A 23,135-nucleotide genomic window follows, 5' to 3' on the forward strand; every position below is an offset into this window, starting at 1 on the left:
TATATTAGTATATGGGAGTGTGGGTGAGTTGGTTATAATAATGCTTTTTTACAATTCTCAAGACACGTTTATTATCTATTATCTCATTTGATCTTCTCAAGACTCTTGGGAGGCTGTCGGTGGGGGGCAAATGTCCTCATTTTCCACCCGAGGAACTGGGCCTCAGAGGGAATAGAACTTGGGGAAAGTCCTTCAGCTATGCTAGCCCCGGGCCCTCTGTGCCCACCTCCAGGGCACTGCCCAGGCAGCGTGCCATGATGGGTTGGAGACGCTGACCTTCTTCCCTCATAAGCCTGGGTGAGCTCAAGTGAACTCTGACTCAGTAAGGGTTAAGACACATAAACTCTTTTATGAGTAGTAACCATTTACTGTGCCCCGTAAAAAAAAAAAAAAAAAAAAAAAAAAAGGGCCCCTTTCTGTTCTGGCTGCTTTCCCTAGCAAAGGGGGTACCCGCAAGGAGCAGCAGTGCTCATGGGTAGAGGAGCCTCTTGGGGCGGGAGGGGGGCAGGTGGTAATGGGGCAGCTGTGGCCTCCTTATCCTAAAGGCTTCCCTGTGGGTTGAATAGTTCTGGATGCAGTCAGGGGATTGCAGACAGAAAAGATGCCTGTCCCAAGGAAAGGGGCCGTGGGCACTTGGTCACAAGTGGAGAACTGGCCTGCGTCGTCCCGTGGTATTTATGGGATCCCTTTTTACTAATTGCTAAGCTCTCCACATGCACAACCTCATTTGATTCTCTCAGCCCTGTGAGTTTGCGACTGTTCTCAATTTATAGGTGGGGAAAGTGAAGATCAGAAAGTTTCTGGCTAGACAGACGTGGAACTTGCTCAAAGTCCCACACAGCAGGGGACCCGGGATCTGAGCCCAACTCTCCCCAGATCTAAAGCCCGGTTGCTTAGCCCTCACATCAATCTGCCTTCTAGATTTGGGGGAAGTAAGTGGTGAACAGAAACCCTGAGCTGGCTGAGAAGTAGCTAGCTGGTGATTGGCCCAGGGCACATCTGGGTCCCACGGAACAGCCACTTTGAAACAGCCCTGCAGGCAAACCCTTGTGAAAGAATTTCAGGGAAGACTTCCCCCACCCCAGCCCTGCAGGGCCGATCCCTCCATGCAGATGGGCTGGGCCCTGAGCTTCGGCTCTTTCAGGGTTAAACAGTAACCTTACTACTGCTTGTGGTTGAGCAAATGCTGGCGAGGAACAAGCCCAGCCTTGAGCAAACAGGAGACCTGGCCGTGCCCCTTCCCTCCCCCAGCTGCCCCTTTGGGGGCCTGCAGGTTTCTTTTGCCCTGAAGTCGCCCATCGGATTTCTTAGCTGAGGGCAACTGCTCTAGAAAGCTCAATGGGAAAAGAAGAAGAGGGCTTGCCTTCTCTGAGTGAGAGAAGCAAAGAGGTTTCTGGAAGGGGACGTAAGAATCGATTTAGTCACCTTTTTTTTTTTTTTTTAAATTTTTTTTTTCAACGTTTATTTATTTTTGGGACAGAGAGAGACAGAGCATGAAAGGGCGAAGGGCAGAGAGAGAGGGAGACACAGAATCGGAAATAGGCTCCAGGCTCTGAGCCGCCAGCCCAGAGCCCGACGCGGGGCTCGAACTCACGGACGGTGAGATCGTGACCTGGCTGAAGTCGGACGCTTAACCGACTGCGCCACCCAGGCGCCCCTAGTCACCTTTTTAAAATTTTTGCACAGGGAAACTGAGGCCCAAGACTGTTTCTGGTTTGGGTTACCAGGGGGGGAGTGACTCTCCTCCTCATAACACCTGCCATATAGCCGTGTCTTAATTTGTGCCAACTGCTCCAGGTATAGAAACTCAATCTCCAGCCAGCGCACATAGTAGGTCTGGTGATCTGCGTTCTGCCTGTGAGGAAACAGGTTCCGAGAGGTCAGTGACTTGTCTGAGTTAATACTAACTGGCCGGTAAGGGGTAGAGCTTGGAATCAAGCCTGTTCCTTCTGGCTTTGAACCTCATATATATGGTGCCACCACACAGATCCCGGCTCTGCCCACCTCCCGGCCCCTGGTCTACTGTGGTGCTCACCATTCTCTTCTATATTTCTTTTGCTACCTTCTACTTAGGCTGGATTCAGGCCTAGTTATTTACCAAACAGCCATGATGATGTTAATAATCATCACGAATGTTCCTGTTTGGCCTAGTTTGACTCCTAGTCACAGCTCTGTCCCTGGTGCCTGGAATAGTACCCAGCCCATTGTATGGCTGGTAAATATTTGTTGAGTGAATCAATATGCGAATGAAATTTTTATGCCTCTTCCAGACCCCTCTACTCCCCTCTGAAGCCCTACCTAGAACCAGAGGAGTAGGATCTAAGTTGGAGGAAGGGGTTTGGGGGCTGGAAGCTCTCTACTGGGGCGATTTCAATCTGGGGGACGTTGGTGACACCCAAGGATATGATTTCCCTAAAACAGGCAGAAAAATTTCCATGAGTCGCTGCTATGAGGCTACCTCCTCTCCTCACCCCAACATTTTAGAAAGAGCAAGTTATCTTTACAGGCCCTGGGTCATGCTCAGTTGTCTTCTGGAACGGGCCGCTCTTCTTTTGAGTGACTGAACCTACTTCTAGGGCCTGAGTCTAAAAGGAGGAGAGCGTCCGACTTGAGAATAGGGAATATTATAAACGCCGAAGGGGTGAGACGCATTGTTCTAAAGTGTAGAATATTTATGTTGTTTAAAAAACCCAAACAGTTCCCCATGAGAGAAAGGCTCTTCTCCTGTGTCCTTTGCTGAGAAAAGGAGACTGAGAGAGCCACCTTCGAGTCAGTTTCCAAGCCCGTGGTATTCTTCAGGGCTCTAAAAGGAGAGAGAAAGCTCGTCAGAATTTTTACTGGGATTCCTGACATTATCATGGAGCCAAATACTGGAGGAGCTCTAAGTACCTATGTCTGAAGTTCTTTGACATGTGGACACGGGCTGTGGCAGGTATCTACACTGAGGAAACTCGGTTAGGTGTTCGAGTGCAGGGCTGCTCAGTTGTGTTGGGACTTGTGAACGTCTGATTTCAGATCCGAGGGCCTGTGCAGGTGCCGGGTCTATGCCGCCACCGGCTTGGATTTTTATTGATTGCAATTTCACTTTACATGAAATCTCTTTGGCATTTTCACTTTTGTAAAAAAAAAAAAAAAAAAAAAAAATCATGGCTGCTGGCCAGACTCGCCCTGTGAGCAGGTATTGCATTTTCCTCCTGCTTCATTCCTGATCAGAGATTATTCATTTATGAATGGGTGGCTGTAAAAACTTGCCTCATGCATATGAAAGTTGAACCTGGAAATTTTTAATTGCCAGTGAGTTTTGCTTTTACTGAAAGGGCTGTGGTAACGTGCTTTGGAGGCAGTGGATGGCAGGACAAATTCTTTTTTTTTTTTTTTTTAATTCCTGAATTAACTCTATGATCTGTGCTCCCAAATGACGTTTGTCCGAGAGGCACTGACCGAATGAACTGTTTGATCCCCTTACAGATCATGATTCTGGAAGGAAGTGGTGTAATGAATCTCAACCCCAGCAACAATCTCCTCCACCAGCAGCCAACCTGGACAGACAGCTACCCCACGTGCAATGGTAAGGGGACCGAGTGGGCGTCAGTGTCACGCCCCGTGGGGCTTTTTCCTCTGTTTTAATTACGCTTCGTTTCTCAACTTAATGTTTGAAAAACGCAGGTTTTATTCAGCAGGGGTGTGGGGACGAGGGGAAATGGAGCAAACTGCGTGCTGGAGGTCCCCATAGGCTCTTGGGGCTCCAGACAGAAGCTGGCTCCAGATATTCCATTGTTTCCTCCCAATATTCAAGGCAGCCTGGCAGAGAGGGTGGTAGAAGATATGCCCAAAGGGAAGCTTTTAACAGTGTTTGGCTGGGATATCAGGATAGGATAGCAGAGGAAAGGGTGTGTGTGTGTGTGTGTGTGTGTGTGCGCGCGCGCGCGTGCTGTGTGGCAACGTGGAACTTAAGGAAGACAGGGTTACAGCAGCTTATTCTATTTCATCTTCCGTGACCAGCCTTCGTAAGGGGAGAGATTTGTGGGACCACGTGTCTCCCTTTGGGGCTTTCATTTGGAGCCGATTGATTCGAAGAGGGAGGGCCTGCTGATGCGGCTTCCGGAGGGTTTGGGGATCAAGCCCACGGCTTACTGTAGAAGTGAACTGGATGAAGACGTAGCTGAATCAGGCCCCACCCCCCACCGTGAAGGCCTTAGATTCAGGCAGACTGCCGTGCATCAGACTGCAGCGGGTTTAAGGAGCTCCAGGCTCCTCTCCTGCCCCAAACTGGCTGCTAGTCTCCTTGCAAGAGATTCTGCTGCTCTTGCTCCTCCGGAGATGTGGAAATGGGCTGTCGGCGGTGAGCACAGCCAGAGAAGCAGAACAGGAGGATAATGGAAGGCTTGTGTTCTCCAATGAGCGGTTGATCGAAGTGCAGCTCCACCCCTTTCAGTTTGGAACCCCAGTCAAACAGGGTTGGGAAGCATGGTCAGGTGACCTTCCCTCATTTGGCCACCTGTCCACAGAACTGCTGCGCTTTCCGGGCAGTGGCATTTTCTGATGCAGGCCTCAGATTCCTCGTGAGGAATCCTCAAAGGAGGATTCCAAATAGGGTAGGAAGTTTCTTCAGCCTGGAGAGTCTTTGGCATCCCCAGTCTGGACCCCGGATTAGGACAGCCTTCCTCCTGTGTGCTTTGGAGAAAGCTGGGGCAGTGTTTTTAGCAGGGAATAGAACTTAGGGGCCCCAAAGAAGTCCCAGTCCCTGGTCATGATTGACAGGGGTCAGTTGAATAATAGACAAGAGTTGAACTTATGGGATTTTCAGGGATTCTCCTAAAACTTGAGGAATCGGATGAGTCCCCTGGCAGATGGGGAGAACCCATCTTTAGACAAAACTCTCTGGTTCTCCCAGGTTCTAATAGAATATGATATCAGGAATTATCCTTTATTCTAGGAGTTGGGAGAGGAAACAGAGAGGCCTGTCGTCGGGTTATTGAGAGTTATTTCTCTTATTTGTAAACTCAGAGCTATACTGTCACAGCAGAGTAATTATCTTGGGAAAAAAAGATCAAAGACTCAGGGAGCCACAAAAATATACCTCATCCCAAAACAGCTGTTTTTGTGAGACACCAAAAAATTGGAGGGACGTGGAAAGAGCCAGTGTAAGCTCTGCATGTTTGTATATTTGGGAATATTTCTGTGTAATTAAATTTTGGGACTAGATTGTTCCAATCCTTGTCCTTGTTCCCCATCACAATTGGCTTCCCCTTCAGGGCCCCAGTGGAGGGTTTAGGGCTGCTTTTGTCTGGCCATGACGGGTAAAGAATGAAACACATACTATGAGTGTAGATATGACCCATGGCAGTCACCTTCGTACCTAAATGACCTCTATCTCTTGCTCTTAATGCTTCTGAGGTCTGGAAGCAGGGGATGAATTCAGACAGGGTGAAACATTCCCCCTTCAGCCTTTCTGATGGGTTGAGGGCTAGGCAAACAGCATTAAGGGAATCAAACCCTTGGAGCTCTTTAGCTTCTTGTCACTCAAACTGTATCCACAGACCATCGTCATCATCACCACCATCATCATCATCATCATCATCATCATCATCATCATCATCTTGTGGAAGCTTGTTAGGAATGCAGAAACTCAGGCCTCGCCCTAGATCTATGGAATTTGGATCTGCATTTGAACAACATTCCCTGGTGACTGACAATCATATTAAAGTTTGAGAAGTACTCACCTAGCATGCCTTTGAAGAAACAAATTAGAGATGGTTTTCTTGCGCTGTGCTTTCCCGTGTTGGTCCATCATTCAGTTTGTGGGAGTATCTGTGTGCCATGTTCAGTCGGACTTCCCTCCTTCAGCTTGGTGGGCTACAACAGTGTTTTCCCCTTGTCCCTGCCCCTCATTTTTCTTGGATGAGAGCTCCTCCCCTTGACCTCTGTTTTCAAGGGGACTGTAAGATCTCAGCCCTATTACCATGTCCCCAGGCACAAATTCCACCAAAGAAATAGAGAGAAACCCTCTCCATCCACCCCCGCCCCCGCCAAGGACCAGGACTTTGGGGTGACTTTGTGAGGGTCTCTTGAGTGAGACAAGAGAGTCACAGATGCAGTAGGTTAACCCACATCCAGGTCAGTGATATTTGTTGCCTTTGATGAATTTTACTTCTTCACTGGTATTTAATTTAACCATCTTGTGAATGCACCTCAAACTCTTCTAGAGTCCTACGTGATTTCTTCTTCAGCAACAAATTCCACCAAAGAAATGGAGACAGACCACCTACGATGGCCTAGTCTCTGAGTCTCTTTCGGTAGGAGATACAAAGATGAGTTAGACAGAGTCCATGACCTTGAGTTTACAATTTGCAAAGAAGGATGAGACAGAACTTAAGAGATTTGTGAAGACAAGCAGAACATGACAACAGCCATCAGGAGAAATGCCAAGCACATCTCCTGGAGACTCAGGGGACATCAAGCCCTTGCAGTAAGCTGGGGGGATCTGTGATGGCTTTTATGGGGTGGCCAGAATCTGCAGGCTGGGTAGGACTTCAACAGGGAGTGATTGGCAGGATACTAACCAGGCTGAAGGAACACCTTCAGAAGTGATAGATCACTTGAAGAATAGTTACTGAAGAGCCCCAGTGCTGCACTTGTCAGTTTTGCACTTAATTTCAGTGAATAATGGGAAGCCACTGAGGGTAGCTGAGTAGGAAAGTGACGTCATAGAGGCTGTAATAATCCATGGGGGGCAGGGGTATATCAGCACCGTTAGCAGATGGCTAGTCTGGACCACTCTGGGGAGAAGCAAAGGTATCAGAGAGAAAAGAACCTTATTCTCAGGCTTCATTTTTGGTTGAAAATGGTCTGAATTTGTGTGTGTGTGTGTGTGTGTGTGTGTGTGTGCGTGTGTGTGTAACAGAGAGGAAAAAGTGGGAGAGAGAAAGAGAAAAGAGAGGAAGGGAACTGTGTGGGTGTGGACAAGAGGCTATTAGGTTGCTGACACTGTGGCGACACTTTAGCTTTCATGGCACTTTGCAGGAGGTGGGAATGAGCTCATGATCTCAGAGTACTTCAGGTCAAGTCTGTGTGCTCACGAAGTGCCCAGGGGTAAGTGTTATACTAGGGAGGACACGAACTGGCAGGGAGGCTGACGATCAGCCCCCGCCACAACTGAGGAAGGGACCGGGTTTCTGAGAGCCTCCTCTCCAGGGCCCGTCTCGTGCCCCAGCCCCCACGCTGCCGTCCCCTGACCGTAGCGGTGCTGACGCCTGGCAGCCGGCGGTGCATCTCGTGTCCGAGATGATGTCCGGGAAGAACCACGGGTAGCTCACGGGACCGCCTCCTGTTTTGCAGTTTCCAGCGGGTTTTTCGGAGGCCAGTGGCATGAGATCCATCCTCAGTACTGGACCAAGTACCAGGTGTGGGAGTGGCTCCAGCACCTTCTGGACACCAACCAGCTCGATGCCAGCTGCATCCCTTTCCAGGAGTTCGACGTCAACGGCGAGCATCTCTGCAGCATGAGTTTGCAGGAGTTCACCCGGGCGGCGGGCACGGCGGGCCAGCTCCTCTACAGCAACCTGCAGCATCTCAAGTGGAATGGTGACTATCTCTTGTCTACCCCTCTGGGAGCCGGCTGCAGAGAGCAGGGACCCCGCGGCTGGCAGGGCTCCTTGTCAGGGACATCAGAGGACGGTCTCACCTCCAAATGACTGGGTCCCGAGGGAGGGACGGAGAAAGGAGGCGAGAGAATAGGCACAAAGTCTAGGGTTCCAGGTGTGTCTAATCCCATATAAACCCAAGATCATTTCATTTCTCCTTCTGGTTAATTTTTAAACTGGATATTCACAGACTCGCTATCAGAAAACCTTTTCTTCTTTCCCTCGCAAGCAGGTTTCAATAGCTTAATTCCCGATCACTTGCTTGTTAAGATCATCATGGATACTTTTTCTTTTTTCGAAACTTCTGGACCTAGGCTCTTAAGATGGGACCTACGGGGGGTAAGAAGAAATGCAGAATTAGGTCTATGTTTGCGTTTTGGGGACGAGATGGCTCGCGGTATTTCAACCGATTCTTAAAAGATCTGAAACTCAAAAAAAGGGGGAGAAGTGGGGTTAGAACTAATGGTCTGCGCACGTGTGGGATGTTTCTGCAGCGATTTCCGGAGTCAGGGCCGCCCTAGCGCCCCAGATGTGTCTTTCTTGAAGCCTTGCCTAGAACACAGGCAGGCTACCCTTTTGCACACTGTGCATCAGTGATAGCTTATTCACACACCTTCCATACTGGCTCGTCAGACACGCTAGGGCAGACAACTCACCTTGCAGAATGTCTTTGACACTGACATAAGGGTCTCCTGATAATACCAGTAAAAACCTAGCTCTTCTGAGAACCGTGGGCATCTTGGAAGGCAGTAACTCGTAGGAATTGCGAGCTGGCCTGTCCACATCAGAACGGGCATGTCTGTCTTAGCAGAACCTATGTTTGGGCAGGTAGCTGTAACTTTGGGAAGGCGTCAGTTCCAGGGCTCTGAAGCAGAGTCGGACTGTGACAGCCGTTACCAACACTGAGGAGGACCCAGGGTCTGGCCTCAAAGCTGGCAGCTGGGGTGGCCATTTTGGATGACCTCATCCAGCTCCCGGGCACTCCCTTCTTCCCAAGTACCTCACACAGACGGTTGCTCATTTTTCTTTTACTAGAACCAGACCAAACAAGGCTCTATAAATAACCCTCGGGAATCTTCAGAAGGAGCAGACTTACACTTGAAGATTTAAAAATATTTACCTCCCTACCTGCAATTAAATCCACTCCTTTAAAGCTTTGCCCTGATTGGAACCTAAGGCAGACAGGCTTGGGAGGCAGAGAGCGAAGGTGCTGCGGCCATCTTTGACCTCCTATGACTTGTCTGATCCCACTGCATTCTGTTGGTGCCTCTGAGTGCCTGATCACCAGATTTCTTCCCTTTGTTTCCTTGTTCGCCTTTTTGTAGACATTATATTAACTTATATTCTTTGAGTGTTTATTTATACCGGACACTCTAAGTGAATTGATTCATTTAATGACCTTATGACAAAAACTAAACATTGTACCCATTTTACAGACGGGAAACCCAAAGGTCAGAGAGGTTAAAGGTATGACCTCTTCTCTTGAGATATTTAAAATCTGTCTGGAGAGGACACACATACTCAACTCATTCACGTGTGTGTGTGTGTGTGTGTGTGTGTGTGCGTGTATACGTTTATTTTTGGTATTCATTTATGTGGACATACCTCGTAGATTGAATCTAATCAAATGGGTTTCATTACATTTAAGATCAAAGAAGAATCAAGCCAGTCAAAATGGTTTCTAGCCTATTTTTGTTTTCATTTTGTATCATATCTTAGTAGGGGAAAGCACCTTAGAGGCCATCTAATGACTTTATCTAGTTTAATCCCCTAAATTTACAGATGACGAAAGCAAGACCCAGAAAGGCGAAGTGCCTCGCAGCCATTAGTGGGAAAACTGGCCCGCTGACTTCTGAAGTTCTATTTCCATCATACTGGATGGCGTCCCTGTACAAGGCCAAATAATTCCATCCGATGTAGATGCCCTAGCTACTGATTTTCTGGGCCGGGACTCCAGGCTCAAGTTTGTAGGTGCTGAGAGGGAAGCGCCCTCGCATAAGCCAACAGAGGCGGACAGGTGGCAGGACTGGCGTAAGGTCTTCCGAGAAGCCAGCTCTATCCTTGTTTAAGCTTTTGTGGCTTGTTTAAGTTTTGGCTCCACGTGAGCCGGCTCAGACTTTCCCAATCTGTCCTTCACAGGCCAGTGCAGCAGTGACCTGTTCCAGTCCACACACAATGTCATCGTCAAGACGGAACAAACTGGTGAGTAGCCCCAGACAAAGGGAGCCAACTCGGTAGGCAAAGCCCCGGGGGAGGACTGTTGGAGGGAGTCAGGAGAGCGTGGGAGCAGACGGATCCAGTGTGATGGCAGGAAACCCAAGGATGCCTCTTCCCTGGCCGCCTCCAGCGGGCCACTCCACCATGAACCTCGTTCTTTGCCTTTGGGACCAGTGACTGCCATCTATTTCTGATCTAGACTGGTGCTGCCCACACTTCTCTGCTTCCCACTACTGGTCAAGGCACGATGCAGGCTCTGGTCCAAGAGCAAGGAAAAATGCAGAGCCTAGGTGGGCCTCCTTCTCGTAGGAAGAGAGTCAGGGCACTGGGCTGAGCCGAGTTAGAAGAAGCCAGGGGAGAGAAGAGACAAAGGCCAGTGTCTCCTCCCCGCTCCTCTTTAGATGGGGGTATATTTCACAAAAAGGAGGAACATACAGACGTGCTCTTGTAGATACTGTAGCTTCTGGAAGGCCCTGGGGGGGGACGTCTAAGAGCAGCTGCAGAACCCAACTCCTGCCTCAGGTGCATTTTTAGACAAAAGACACTATTCTAGGCTCTGAGTAGGCTGTGCGATCTCATAGTATCTACATTTACTTTTGTTCTTCCCCTGACCAGTCAACCCTCCTTTCTCTGTCCCACATCTTTCTCCTGGGGACTTTCTGCCGGTCTGTAGGACTTGCAGAGGGCAGGCAGGAGCTGCCTTGGGAAACTGCGCCCCAGGGCCTGGCACCAATCAGAGCTCCTTGCATATTGGCCTTTGGCCTATGACCTCTCCATCTAGGGAGACCTATGCAAGTCCCCCAAAGTCTACTGGCCACGATAAAACCATGCGGCTGCCGCTGCTCCAGGGTCACTCCCTACAGGCACGTCAGTGAGATTGTGGGATGAGTTTGCCACAGGCCTCCCTGAAGGTTGCACGCTAGTCGCTAGTCACGGAGGACAGGATTTGACCTGGGGTGGTTTGTGAGTCCCTAGGGGCTGAAATTGACCCCACGCAGTTATTTGCTCTCTTTGAGGCTAGTCTCCCATTAGTAAAGAGAAAACAATAGCTGCTAAGCATGTTAATTAGGTTTTCCTAGCCTCGCCCTCCCCTGCTCCCCCGGAGACCAGCGCTTGGGTTCCCCAGATGGTCTGTGCTTCCGGGCCTGATTGCCCTAGAGGCAGACACTGGACTTGTCCCAGAGGCTGGGGTTCCGCCCCTACTCCCACCAGGACCTGACAGCCCCACTGGAGGAGCCAGCTGGTACTGGAGAGGGCCCAAATAACTTGATAATTCCTCCTTGACCATCCAGACATTCTTGTGTTGCCAGTTCAGAAAAGCTAAGCCAAAGGGTGGAGAAGAAGGTCCACCCTAGGAGGAGGGGAGAAGAGGCTCAAGAGGGGGCAACACCCCCCAAAACTTTTCGGTTCAATTTGTTTTCAGAGACAACAACAGGTGTATGAGGTGACCCAACAAGGAGAGAGGGTGTGACCCCAGGAGACTGGGCTTGGGGTGGCCAAACACGTAGCTATTAGCTAAAATACCAGCTAAATCCCTATGGCGTAAACAGGAGGACTTAGCCAGTGAGTCAGGTTTTATACCATCTATGCTATAAAAACAAAATGAAACTCGGCCAGTGGCTTACCACCCTGACCCTGAAATTCAGAACCCAGACAGGAGGGGAGCTGAGGGCAGCCTCCATTGGTGAAGAGGGAAGAGCAGGACATTCCTGGTGGGGACAAGGTGAGAGCTCCTGCCAGGTCTCACAGCTCTTGGCCAGGAAAGAAAATGCTTCTGTTGGCGATCAGCCCAGACGTGGGGGTTGTGTAGGAGTTGGGCTCCATTTGGGGTAGGTGGGCGGGAGTTTCCTTCAAATCTGAAATCTGAAGAGTCAGACATGCTTACCCAGCACACTGCAGGGGTGGGGGTGGGGGTGGGGGTGGGGGTGGGGGTGGGGGTGGGGGGAAGAAGCACGCTTCTTTTCCAAGATGAGGCAATGGGGCCTCACTCTCCAAAGTTGTTTGCTTGATTAGGTGACACGCTCTTCTCCTTCTCTATTTTGTTTTGAGAATTTTATGTTGCCCCTTAAGATAATTGGAGAAATCCTGGGGGGAGGGAGCTGTCATCCAACTGGAGGGGGACTTCCAGAATTTCAGCCACAAAGACACCGTGATAAGACTAGCTAGACTTCCTGCAAGGAAACATTAATTCTCCCAGGAAGAGATTTCTAGGAAAAGACGCTCATTAATTAGGAATTATTTGTCGCCAACAATTTCTTTTCCTAATGTGAATTTTATCTAGTAGAATGCAAGACAATGCCAGGCCCCCGAGCCCAGCCCCTGCCACGTGCAGGCTGGGAAAATTCCCAGGAAGCCAAAGCGATGGTCTGGGACCGGGTCTCACTGCGGTAACTTGTCTCATGTCCCCAAAGAGGCAGCAGGTATAGAACATCTGGCTGGGGCCGTGATAAAGCCCATTTCCCCCAGGACCCTGGAAGAAAAGTGAGTTACATGTGGCAGAAACAGAATCTTACCCTTTCTCTGTGAGGACCACCCACTATGTCCCGCCCCTCTCTGAGGAGCAGGGAGTTAGAAAAGGCAAACTCATCACCCAGGGGAAGATGCTTGCTGACCATTCCCATTTTCCGTCTTTTGTAGACCCTTCCGTCATGAACACCTGGAAAGAAGAAAACTATTTATATGACACCAGCTATGGTAGCACAGTAGGTAACTAACTCCCTGACACTTCAAGGCCTTTGACATTTTTACCCTGTTTTCTGACAGCCACGAAGTTACATTGTAAGGTGGGGGCGCCTGATGTCCTTTGTCTTTTCATTGCCACAGATCTGTTGGACAGCAAGACTTTCTGCCGGGCCCAGATCTCCATGACAACCACCGGTCACCTTCCTGTCGGTAAGTTGTCCTGACCTCAGGGCCCAAGTGTGCCACCTACAAGTCCTTACTGAGAATGAATGAGAATCACCAACATCCTAGGTTTCCACTTTGCTGGATGGAGTCTTTCTCGTTAAAAGACTAGGAAAGGAAAAGACTTGCTCTTTTTAAGAGGCTTGCTTGCCAGCCAATATTTGTACCTCGAAAATGACCACCAGGGAAGCCTCTAGGAAAAGTGTTTGTCTCCTGTGAAACCAAGTCACCCTCTCGTGACAACAAAAACCTCTCTTTTCAACACGGACTTGCTCTTGGGAAACTATCTGATAAAACTATTCAGACTTGGGCATAGTTATGGGGGAAGAAGGCCATATCTAATTTTCAACAAACTATATCTGACTTTAGGGGAAGGATATCTAAAAGTGGCCTTCAGAGATCAGAGAACATTTGCTGATGGTCTCTGAGTAGAAGGGTGGCAGTTGGACATTTCTAGAACCCTGGTTTTCACAGGTCAGTTTTTAAGTCTGCCCCTGATGGCTCAGATTAGTCAGACCACCTGCACTTTATATGAACTATGTTCACATTAGTTGTGTTTGCTTAAAATTGGATGCAACTGGGGGGCTACCCTTAGCTCTCGGTCAAGGTTCCACGGAGGGGGTTGGTTTGTTGGGAGTCTGGAGAGGCGCTTTCAGATTCTCTCTCCCTCCCCTCACAAACAGGGACATTGGCAGGTGTCATGTGAGAACTGGGGAGGTGAACAGAGGGTTCCATGTTGTCCCTTGACCTGGGTACGAACCCGTAGCTCTGCTTGGGTCTGTGAGGTTCGGAGCTTAGACTTGTCATGAGTCAATTGCTCTTTTCCTGGAATTGAATTCGGGGCATCTTAAGAATTGGGATTTAAATGAAGAACTTGGAATCAAACGGCCTCTCCTCCCCTGACCTCCCCCTCCTTTTTTTTTTTTTTTTGCTTTTGTTCACTGTGTTTGAGAACTGAAGTAACAAGATTTGAGGTTCTGTTTTCGGGTCAAACCCCTTGAATGAAACAGAGCTGGGAGCCGGCGTAAATGCATCTGGAACTGAAGTGAAGAATGAAGGCCAATTCGTTTCCCTACTTCCCCCTCCCCTCATGGCCCAGAGTGTTATGTGTCACCGGAAGGATTTGTGTAACTTAGGAAATAGATCAGACACTGGAAAGGCTCTGCAGTGGGTTCGCCATTCTGGGGGAACAGAAACAATTGGGGGGAAATTTCTGCAGCAGTCATTGCCACCCAGTCCAGACCCAGGATTTCAGAGCTGAGGAAACCATCCGGTCGCACTCTGACTCCCTCTCACGCACGCTTTGCAAGGTGGCGCCTCCTGCGTCCTTCCGGTTGGGTCTCTGGCTTATGGCGAAAGACGGCAGCTGAGAATAAACTTGCACAAACCGCTTCCTAAGCTCAGAGGTTGTTAGGTCTTCGGGCACCTGGGAAACATAAAAGCCATGTCACAGCTCCCCTGCCCTCATAGCCTGGCCAGGCTTCTCTCTTCTGTCTCCTGCCTTATCTTCTAGAGTCTCAGAACCAATAGGGGCCCTTTCTGCTTTCACATTTGCAGTAACCGGGAACTCACTGTCCCCTTATCCCACCTTTGAATCATCCTGAAAAATGGACTTTGCAGATCTGCACACCTTTGCCTCCATTGATCCTGGATTCCCCCGTGCGCTGTTCCTATCCTACGATGGAACCGCAGTGAAACAATTGGGGACCTCTACCAGAATCATTACTGCAAGAATCAGCTCAGTGTCTGGGCTTGGGAGATTCTTTGGAGGAACGGCCCTCCAGTGGGATAGTGAATTACAGCCTTGTGTGATGGGGCCACTCCTTCCAGAAAGGTTTAGTCTCTGCTGAACCCCTGTAAAAAGACCTTTGTCATTTGTCCGAGTCTTTAGATTTTCAGTTCCCATTAAATCGGGTGCAGGTAAATATCTTTCTATGTTTTAATGCCAGTTACAAGCCAAGCGAAGGCGAGGCCCAACATAAACTGATGCCCTCTGTGATAAACGCAGGTGGGGAAGCAGGCTTTGTTTTCATTTCTCTGTCATCTGCCCATTTCACAAAATGGCTGCTGCCAGTGTTCCTGATCTGCCCGATAGTCCTCGAGCCAATCATGCCAACTCGGGCTTGATGTGTTTATTCACTGACTTGTTGAGCCTAGAGCTAGGGTGGCACGGTCTATTATAACACTGACATTTGTATATCCCGTAAAGAAATGGCTCACAGCTGAATCACATGCAAATGCTTCTAATCTTCACTTCTTGCGAAGCGACTTAGCTGAAGTCATGCTCTGGAACTTGCGTCACACACCTGTGGCTTGGTGCTGCCCTTGCCCAGACTGGACCTTGGCCTGAGGTACCTGGGAGCAGAGCAAGAGAAAGCCAAGCTGGACAACTTCCCCAGAGCGAGCCATTATTTTATACGAGTGAATCACTCAACCACATGGCTAACTTCAAAGGTTTTGACTTTTATTTTGGGGTGAGGGGAAGACACAGGGGGAGAGGCCATCGTATTAAAGTGAGCTTTCAGATCAAAAGACTTTAGTGCTAAGGCAGGTTGGTGATTCCACAGCTTGTCCACACACAAACCAGGGACAGGAAGAAGAGGCTGGAAGAAATCTCGAGTTTCCTTTTGCCTTTGGCTGTATAGTCAGTCCTCCGTATTATTTATGATGGAAACACTTTTATTAGGAGAGTTATTTTATTCTTTGTTTTTAGTTTTTCTTGAAGCTGGGTAGAGGTCCAGTCTTGGTAAATGGCTGACATCTCACAGAGGAAACTCCCTCATGGTCCGTCTGGTCTGGGGTCTTTAAGTCTAGAATCCACGGACTGCTAAGTGAGCCTAAACCCCTAAAGTTGTTCACAGATTCTCCCTGAGTATGCACATACGTGCATTTTTTCTGGGGAGAGGGTCTAAGGTTTCCATCTTATTCGCTAAGTTACCTTCCCCCCAAAGTAATTGACTCTATGTCAGCTTGGAACCCCTAAATATTATTTAGGCCAATATTATTATTGAGGCCAATAAGCCAAGAAACACTTGGGTTTTTCTGAGTTCAACCCTGGCTCTGAAATAATGGCCCCATATCCCTCTTGGATGCCATTGGAAAATGAGCTTTGCTTGTGGCCTCCTGGGTAAATGCCACTCTTTGTCTGCAGAACAACGCGGCCCTGTCAGAGTGATGTATCACTTGGAAACCGGGGTCGGTGCCAGGCCTGTCGCAATACTGTCACATCCTGATGGGATGTTGCAACCTCACCCTGAAACCTACAGGGAGGGAGACTGGAGTCTCCTCACATTTCCTGTGAATTTGCCCTTCCAGATTTCAGAGAAACCCAAGTCAGGTGCAGGCCCTCTTGCCGGCAATGCCTGGGGAGAGAGTCTTAACCAGAGTGAGAGGCTTCTCTGCTAACCAGAGCTGGTGAAATCCCCGTCCACCCACCATGGCTTACAGAGAAACTGCTCGGAACGCTGAGTCGTGACAAGCCGGGCGCTCCTCTAGGTGGACGTGTCCATGCATGCCGGAAAATACAGAATCCTCAAGTCGGAATTGCTTCTCCCCCCCAGCTAGAGCATTATAGAACTGACCCTGATTCTCGGCAGGGAAGACATCTTTGGAAATGGCACAGAGTGGTGGTTGAGATGAAGCCTCTGCATTCAAACTGTTTGTGTTCACGTCCTGACTCTCCTCGCAGGCTGTGCAACTTTACACAAGCCATCTGACCTCTCTGTGTCTTAGCTCCACCACAGCTATAATCTGTAAATCATAACAGTACCCACCTCATAGGGTCATGGAGTGAAGTAAATAAGGTCATTCAGGTAAAAAGCTTAGCACAGGTACATAGTAAGTGCTCAATAAACAGTAGCTATGCTTCTTAACCATTTTAATTAGGAGCTAATGGTTATTCTAACCCTTTGAATGATGACACTCTTGACAATTAAATGAATGTCAAGAACCCTCTCCCTTTGCATACAGTTTCAGTCAGTCTGAAATGCCCTTGAAGGCCACACAGGGGTCAGTGAATCCTAGCTTAGGAAACCCCGAGGTAATGCCCACAGAAGAGATGCATTTTACTGGCCCAGTTCCTTAACAGGATTGGCTTGCATTTAGAGACTACTCTGTATTAAAATTGTGGATTTCTGATTCAGAGAGTTTTGGTGAGATCTGCTTTGGTCCTCCAAATACCTGAGGGGCCCAATCTCTCTCTCCTCTCTCTCTCTCTCTGTCTCTCTCTCTCTCTCTCTCTCACACACACACACACACACACAGACACACACACACACACAGACACACACACAGACACACACACACACACACAGACACACACACACACACACACACTCCACATACCCGTGCATACATGCACTGCTAGACCATTTAGTTTTCTTTTTAAGAAGTTTTGTTTCACAGATCTGCCTCTGCCTTCTTCTCTTTGGCGATACTCTCAAGGGTTACCATAATGAGTCATTTGTTAAACTAATCTGTGTTTCTATAGTCCACTGGTGGCCCTCTGTACTGAGCTCAGGCCAGTCAATGGTCCCTTTGTCAGGCTGATTAAAATGTAACTTTGCATGCCAAAAAAGGGCACTCCTCTGGCTTAAAAGCCATTTTCTTTGTTATAAATGTTTATGTTTTATATTATGTAAAAAAAGAAACACACACACACACACACACACACACATACACACTCAACTTACTTCAATGACCTAAATCCTTCAATGGCTTCTTATCTGAGTATAAAAGCTAAAATCCACAAAGAGTCCCATCAAGCCTGAACCTTTACCCCTTTGTCACAGTTGCACTGGCTTCCTTCTATTCTGTGAATGTACCAAACACATACTGACCTCAGGGCCTTTGCACTTACTATTCTTATTCATAGCAGGTTCTTCCATAAGCTCTCTGCATGGCTGACTGTTTCCCTCACATCCTCCTGGTCCCCTTATCCGCGGGGGATAGTTTTTATCATCTCTGTTTTGTTTTGCTCATATACCGCATATACAAACAGTGCCAGGCATGTACTAGGTGCTCAAAAAATATTGGTTAAATGAGTGGATGAATGAATGGAAATCACGATTGTAGGAAAGAGATAAATTAAACAGTTCTTGTTTTTTCTTTAGCAGAGTCACCCGAGATAAAAAAGGACCAAGACCACCCTGCAAAGTCCCACACCAAAAAGCACAGTAAGTTGGCGGGCTTTCAGATGGCTCTTGGCCCTTCCTTTCACGTTGGTCGTAATTAGAGGCCGCTAATTTTTAGGGAAATATTGCCTCTGCCTGTTGCCTCCACTTTTCTACCTCCGCCTGTGTGGGTGAGAGAGTAGGGACGTCGCTTGCCCGGGTAAGCAGTTTCTCAAATAGAGACCAACCCCCCAGAGAGTTCCTCCTCGTGCTGCTCTATATGCTCTAAAACTGAGATACCAAGGGAATAACCACTTCTTGCAGTCATGAGGTTAGTGACTCCCCCCGTTCCAGAAAAATGGGTGGGAAGAGAAGAAGGGTGGGAAGAAACAGCTGAGATTTTTTTTTCCCTTTTGTTGACTGTTGACTTCCTACCTCTGTCAAGTTATTGATCCAAGAGGTGACTGTTTACTCTGAAGATGCAGCAGAGCTCTTTGGAAGTTGCATTTCCCCCAATAATCAAACCTCATGAAGATACAGGAAATATCAGAGACATGGAGGAGAGGGCACAGAAAGAAATCAAGACGGTGTGATATACAAGTGATAGGGAATCGGACATCTTCACTATCTGTCCTCCACATCACTCCGCGGAATCGAATGAACACAGCACCTCAAATGGCGGGAGGAATTGTGCGGCCCAAGTCTAGTGGGAGTCAAGTGGGATTTGGTTGCTAATCTTATTATAGGAGCTGCTTCATTTTCATATTGGCCCCCTCAACTCCCACAAGACCTTGCCCCAATATATTCTAGGAGTCAAAGTTCCAGAGCCCCATCGATGCGCATTTGACTAAAGCACAGTTGCCGGGTGAGAGCGATTTACTTGGGCTGAGGTCCTAAACGAAAGTGGTTGAAATTCGCTCTTCAGGGAAATAACAGTTTAAAATGAATCCTGAACAATTTGTCCACAGTAATTCGAAGAGACCCTCCCTGGCATTGGAGGGCCGAGACCTATGCCTCGTCTTAGCTTTGACACTGGTTAATTGGGTGACCTCGGTCAAGTCACTTACATTCTCTGTGTCTCAGACTCCTGATTTATAAGCTAAAGCCCTGTGCTAGTTCATTCTCAAATGCCTTTTGTTTCGATCCGATATTTGGTCGTCCCGTGTCTGGCTTTGCTGGTGGGTAGGGGAAAGTGGAATGTGTCCTACTTGCTAGAAAATGTCACAACTCTGTGCCTCCTCTGCCCCTTCTTTGCCGTGACTTAGGCTGTTGATACACTCCTTTTCCAACCTCTCCTCAGATCCACGAGGGACTCACTTATGGGAATTCATCCGTGACATCCTCCTGAACCCAGACAAGAATCCGGGGTTAATCAAGTGGGAAGACCGGTCTGAGGGCATCTTCAGGTTCTTGAAATCGGAGGCTGTGGCTCAGCTGTGGGGAAAAAAGAAGAACAACAACAGCATGACCTACGAAAAACTCAGCCGAGCGATGAGGTGAGGAGTTTCCAGTCCCAACCGTGACCGGTTGTTTCCTCGGCGGTCTGGGTCTGACCAGCCACCTCATGCGATGTCCTTTGTTACAGATATTACTACAAGAGAGAAATTCTGGAGCGTGTAGATGGACGAAGACTGGTCTATAAATTTGGGAAAAATGCACGTGGATGGAGAGAAAATGAAAACTGAATCTGCCAACACTTGGAACTCAAGCCAACACATACCCCAGACAATAGCAAACCAAGAAATCCTGCACATGCGTATTTCAAAGACTACTTTTCTCTGATATTTATGTACCATGAGGGGGAACAGCATCCGCTTCTAATGGGAAGAAGGAACACTACAGTCGATAAAATTATTTTGTTACTTTGAAGTATGTCCTATATGGGGAACAAACGTACACAGTTTTCTGTGAAATATGACGCTTGTATGTGGCCGTGATTTATTTTTGCCTCTATTGAAGTTCTTTTCCACTGCAAGAAGAACCGGATTGGTAGCCTTGTGCTTCCTGCTAAAAGAAAGAAAAAAAAAATATTAGAGGGCATTAAATGTTTTTATGTGCAAAATGATTAGGGAAAGGTGATGTGTCTTCTGCGCTTACGAATCCACGTGGCCTCATCAAGAGAGGTGGGTGTGGTTGTTAGCATGGACCCCGAGGTCTCAGATTGCCAGGATGAACCAGAGGATGCTGGGAAGTTTAACCTGGGCTTTGGGAGCCGGTGAGTGGAGCATGAAGCCTTCTGAAATCCAAGTGGACTGTAATCACTGCATAATCACAGGACTTGCGATGCTTAAATCAGCAAGAAGAATAATGGTGGGGGCTTTCTACTCATTCAAGAATGATTTACCTGATGCCAAGGCTGTTTTTCTCTCTCCCCCTTGCTTGGATGATTGGCGGGTGGGGGGGGGTGGAAACTTCAGTTGCCACCTCTGCTCACTTCTAGATATTTAAGAGAGGGTCTAGCCTTGGTTGTTTTTATCCCAATTGCTCCAAAATAAATGGGAAAAAGGAGGTGGTGATGAGTTTGCTCTTGGAGCCCTATAGCCCCTGAGTAATTCTTGGTTGTGTGTTATTGGGCTGTTTTGTGCATTGTAGGATGTTTAGCAGTAGCCATGACCTTTAGCCACTAATTGCCAATAGCACTCCCATCCCCAAAGTTGTGACATCTTCAGAAATTGCCAGGTATCCCTTGCAGGGCAAAATTGTCCTTGGCTGAGAACCACTGATGTAACCAGTCAAGATGAAGGTGGTGATTTACTCTCAGGACAAAGCTATGTGTAGATCTTTTAGTCCCTAGAGTGAAGTAAAAGCAAGACTGCGAAGTCAACCAATTTTTAATTTTTAAAATGTCAGGGACGATGGGAACTCAGGAATGGGACATCTAGAGGGAGTTTTCAGAACCCCAGATGAGAGCCAAAGTCAGATGACAAACTAAACATAGTAATGTAGCAAAGAACTATAATAGAAGACATTTCACTAGAATGAAAAAGAAGAGTAAAAATTAAATTGCACCAGGAAATGCTGAGAAAAGAAAGAGAGAGAGAGAGAGAGAGAAGAAGGGAGGAAATGAGAGAGAGAGAGAAAGAGAGAGGGTTCCAGGGAAAATTTTTGCACACGTTAATTCTTATCATCATTCCTCTTTTGGATAATCTCTTTCTCGTCTCATCTCGACTCATCCCGAAGTGAATGATACGTCGCCTAGATTCGTGTCCAGAGGGATGTTTTTGTTTGCTTTGAAAAGGAAAGACAGAAAAGAAAGGAAGAGGGAAGGGAAACAGAGAGCTCAGCTCCGGAGTTATGGTTAGTAAGAAGTTGGGGATTTCTTCGGTGGAATTGTTGAGAGGTGTCTGGAGACTCAGCACTGGGCCCTGCAGTCTGGGAGGAACGTGAGCCTGGGGACACTTTGGAAGTGACTTTAAACACTCAGATCCCTTTTGCACCTTTTCGTTTTGGTTTCCTGTGTCCTTGGCTTTCTCCCCCCCTTTTGCCTCTCTACCTTGAGCAAAAATGTGGGGGTGAAGACAATGGGTTTCATCAGCTAATGGACCACCTACCACCGCGTCTCACCCAGGGAAGGCGAGTGATTCATAGTCAAAGGTTGTGAAGTGTTTGTAATGTATTCAGAAGGTAGGAAGTAAGAATTAAGAATTTGTCCCGATTATGATGAGAGCCGTTATGGACGGTGACCTTGGAGGCCCGGCTTAGGGAGAAGATCTTCTGAAGTTACAACCAAGTCCGTTTTTATTTCCGCCTGCCTCGGTCACCTGCACGTACGTTGTCAAATAACAGTTACTGAGGAAACTGAGGGAAATAACAACGAGCAACGCAGACCTGAAACATGCCTGCGTAAAAAAACACAAGGTGCTTTTCCAAGTGAAGCGAAAGAAGTGTGAGGCCTTTCCAGCATTTTAGCACTTTTCACATGGAATGAATTAAACATCCAAATATCTGAATTGGTGTAGGGGCGCCTGGGTGGCGCAGTCGGTTAAGCGTCCGACTTCAGCCAGGTCACGATCTCGCGGTCCGTGAGTTTGAGCCCCGCGTCAGGCTCTGGGCTGATGGCTCAGAGCCTGGAGCCTGTTTCCGATTCTGTGTCTCCCTCTCTCTCTGCCCCTCCCCCGTTCATGCTCTGTCTCTCTCTGTCCCAAAAATGAATAAACGTTGGAAAAAAAAAAAAAAAGAATTGGTGTAAACGCATGAATGCTTGCACGTCTGCGTGCATCTGAACCATGCGGTGTCAATAGGGGCATCTGCTCACGTGCTCTCTGCCTTTTCCCCCCTGGCTTTGCCTGCTCTTCACCTAAAGTGGCTAGATCCTTCCCGGAGTTCACCCTTCCCCAAACCTGTATGTTTCTCACACTCCTCCAAATTGGCCTTGGCTCTTTCTGCACCATCTCCATCAAGAGCACTTTCTGGTAGGCAGTAAGTAAATCTGGGGAGTACCGACTGGAACGGTTCTGCAGATAATTAGCAGATTGTGTTATTTGCCGAAAGTGACGGTTTCTTGGCACCTGGTTCCTGCTTAAATAGGCTGGAGTATTAAGTTCTTAGCATATCTCTCTATTGTCTTGGCTTGAGTTGATGCATTTTCTATGTGCTGTTCGTGACTTGGAGAACTCATGGCAATTGGGCCATGCCAACTTAGGGTGTGAACGGAATACTTCCCACCACAGTGTTGCAAGGGAGAGCAAAATCCCAGAGGGAAGCCAGCATCGGGTGAAGCACCCTCCCCCCCCCCCCCACCTTCCCTTGGGGACTCGTAGCTTCTCACTCAAGACGCTTATCTGTGTTGGATGCTTACATGGTTATCACACCTGGTCTCTTGACTTCTCAAGGCTTGGGCTCTAATTTGTCATTTTCATGGGAATCCGAGGCAGGAAATGTGTTGCTAAGACTTGGCCAGACTTAGATAATCTGAGACTCCTGGATATTTGACTTGATGAAATTTGAGCTAGGCCTTGGATCCCAGAGACCTACACCTGCGGCTTCTTGAACTTGCCTTCTGACCAGGGCAGACCCAGGTGATGAGTTTTCCTTTGAACATGCCGGTCCTTCCTTAAAGTCCTTGTCTTTCTAGACTGTAAGCTCTTTGAGGGCAGGGACTATATCTTACCCATATTTCCCAGCACCTAGCATGAGATAGGTCCTCAGCAAACATTTGTTGACTTAATGAGCGAATGTCTTCTGGAAGATGTCTCCGTATCCATAATTGGGATGTGAATCGTTTCTTCACTGGAATATAGGAGCACAACGGCCACAACTT

General features: G+C 48.1%; 1 protein-coding gene across 2 annotated transcripts in view; it reads left to right on the top strand.

Moving 5' to 3' along the window:
* Positions 1-22,594, top strand: part of EHF (ETS homologous factor) — a 40,182-nt gene extending 17,588 nt beyond the window's left edge. The window contains exons 2-9 of one of the 2 annotated variants that reach the window (XM_030333117.2): positions 3,469-3,568; positions 7,339-7,584; positions 9,783-9,845; positions 12,498-12,566; positions 12,684-12,752; positions 17,879-17,938; positions 19,176-19,371; positions 19,461-22,594. In XM_030333117.2, the coding sequence (XP_030188977.1) occupies positions 3,472-3,568; positions 7,339-7,584; positions 9,783-9,845; positions 12,498-12,566; positions 12,684-12,752; positions 17,879-17,938; positions 19,176-19,371; positions 19,461-19,560 (900 nt within the window). In that variant the 5' untranslated portion in view covers positions 3,469-3,471 and the 3' untranslated portion in view covers positions 19,561-22,594. Of the gene's footprint in view, positions 1-3,468; positions 3,569-7,338; positions 7,585-9,782; positions 9,846-12,497; positions 12,567-12,683; positions 12,753-17,875; positions 17,939-19,175; positions 19,372-19,460 lie in introns of both variants that reach the window. The other variant, XM_030333120.2, reaches the window with a different exon arrangement.
* Positions 22,595-23,135: the final 541 nt, after the last annotated feature.

This window comes from Lynx canadensis, chromosome D1 (assembly GCF_007474595.2).
Source record: "Lynx canadensis isolate LIC74 chromosome D1, mLynCan4.pri.v2, whole genome shotgun sequence".
In the NCBI taxonomy this organism is placed as follows: Eukaryota; Metazoa; Chordata; class Mammalia; order Carnivora; family Felidae; genus Lynx; species Lynx canadensis.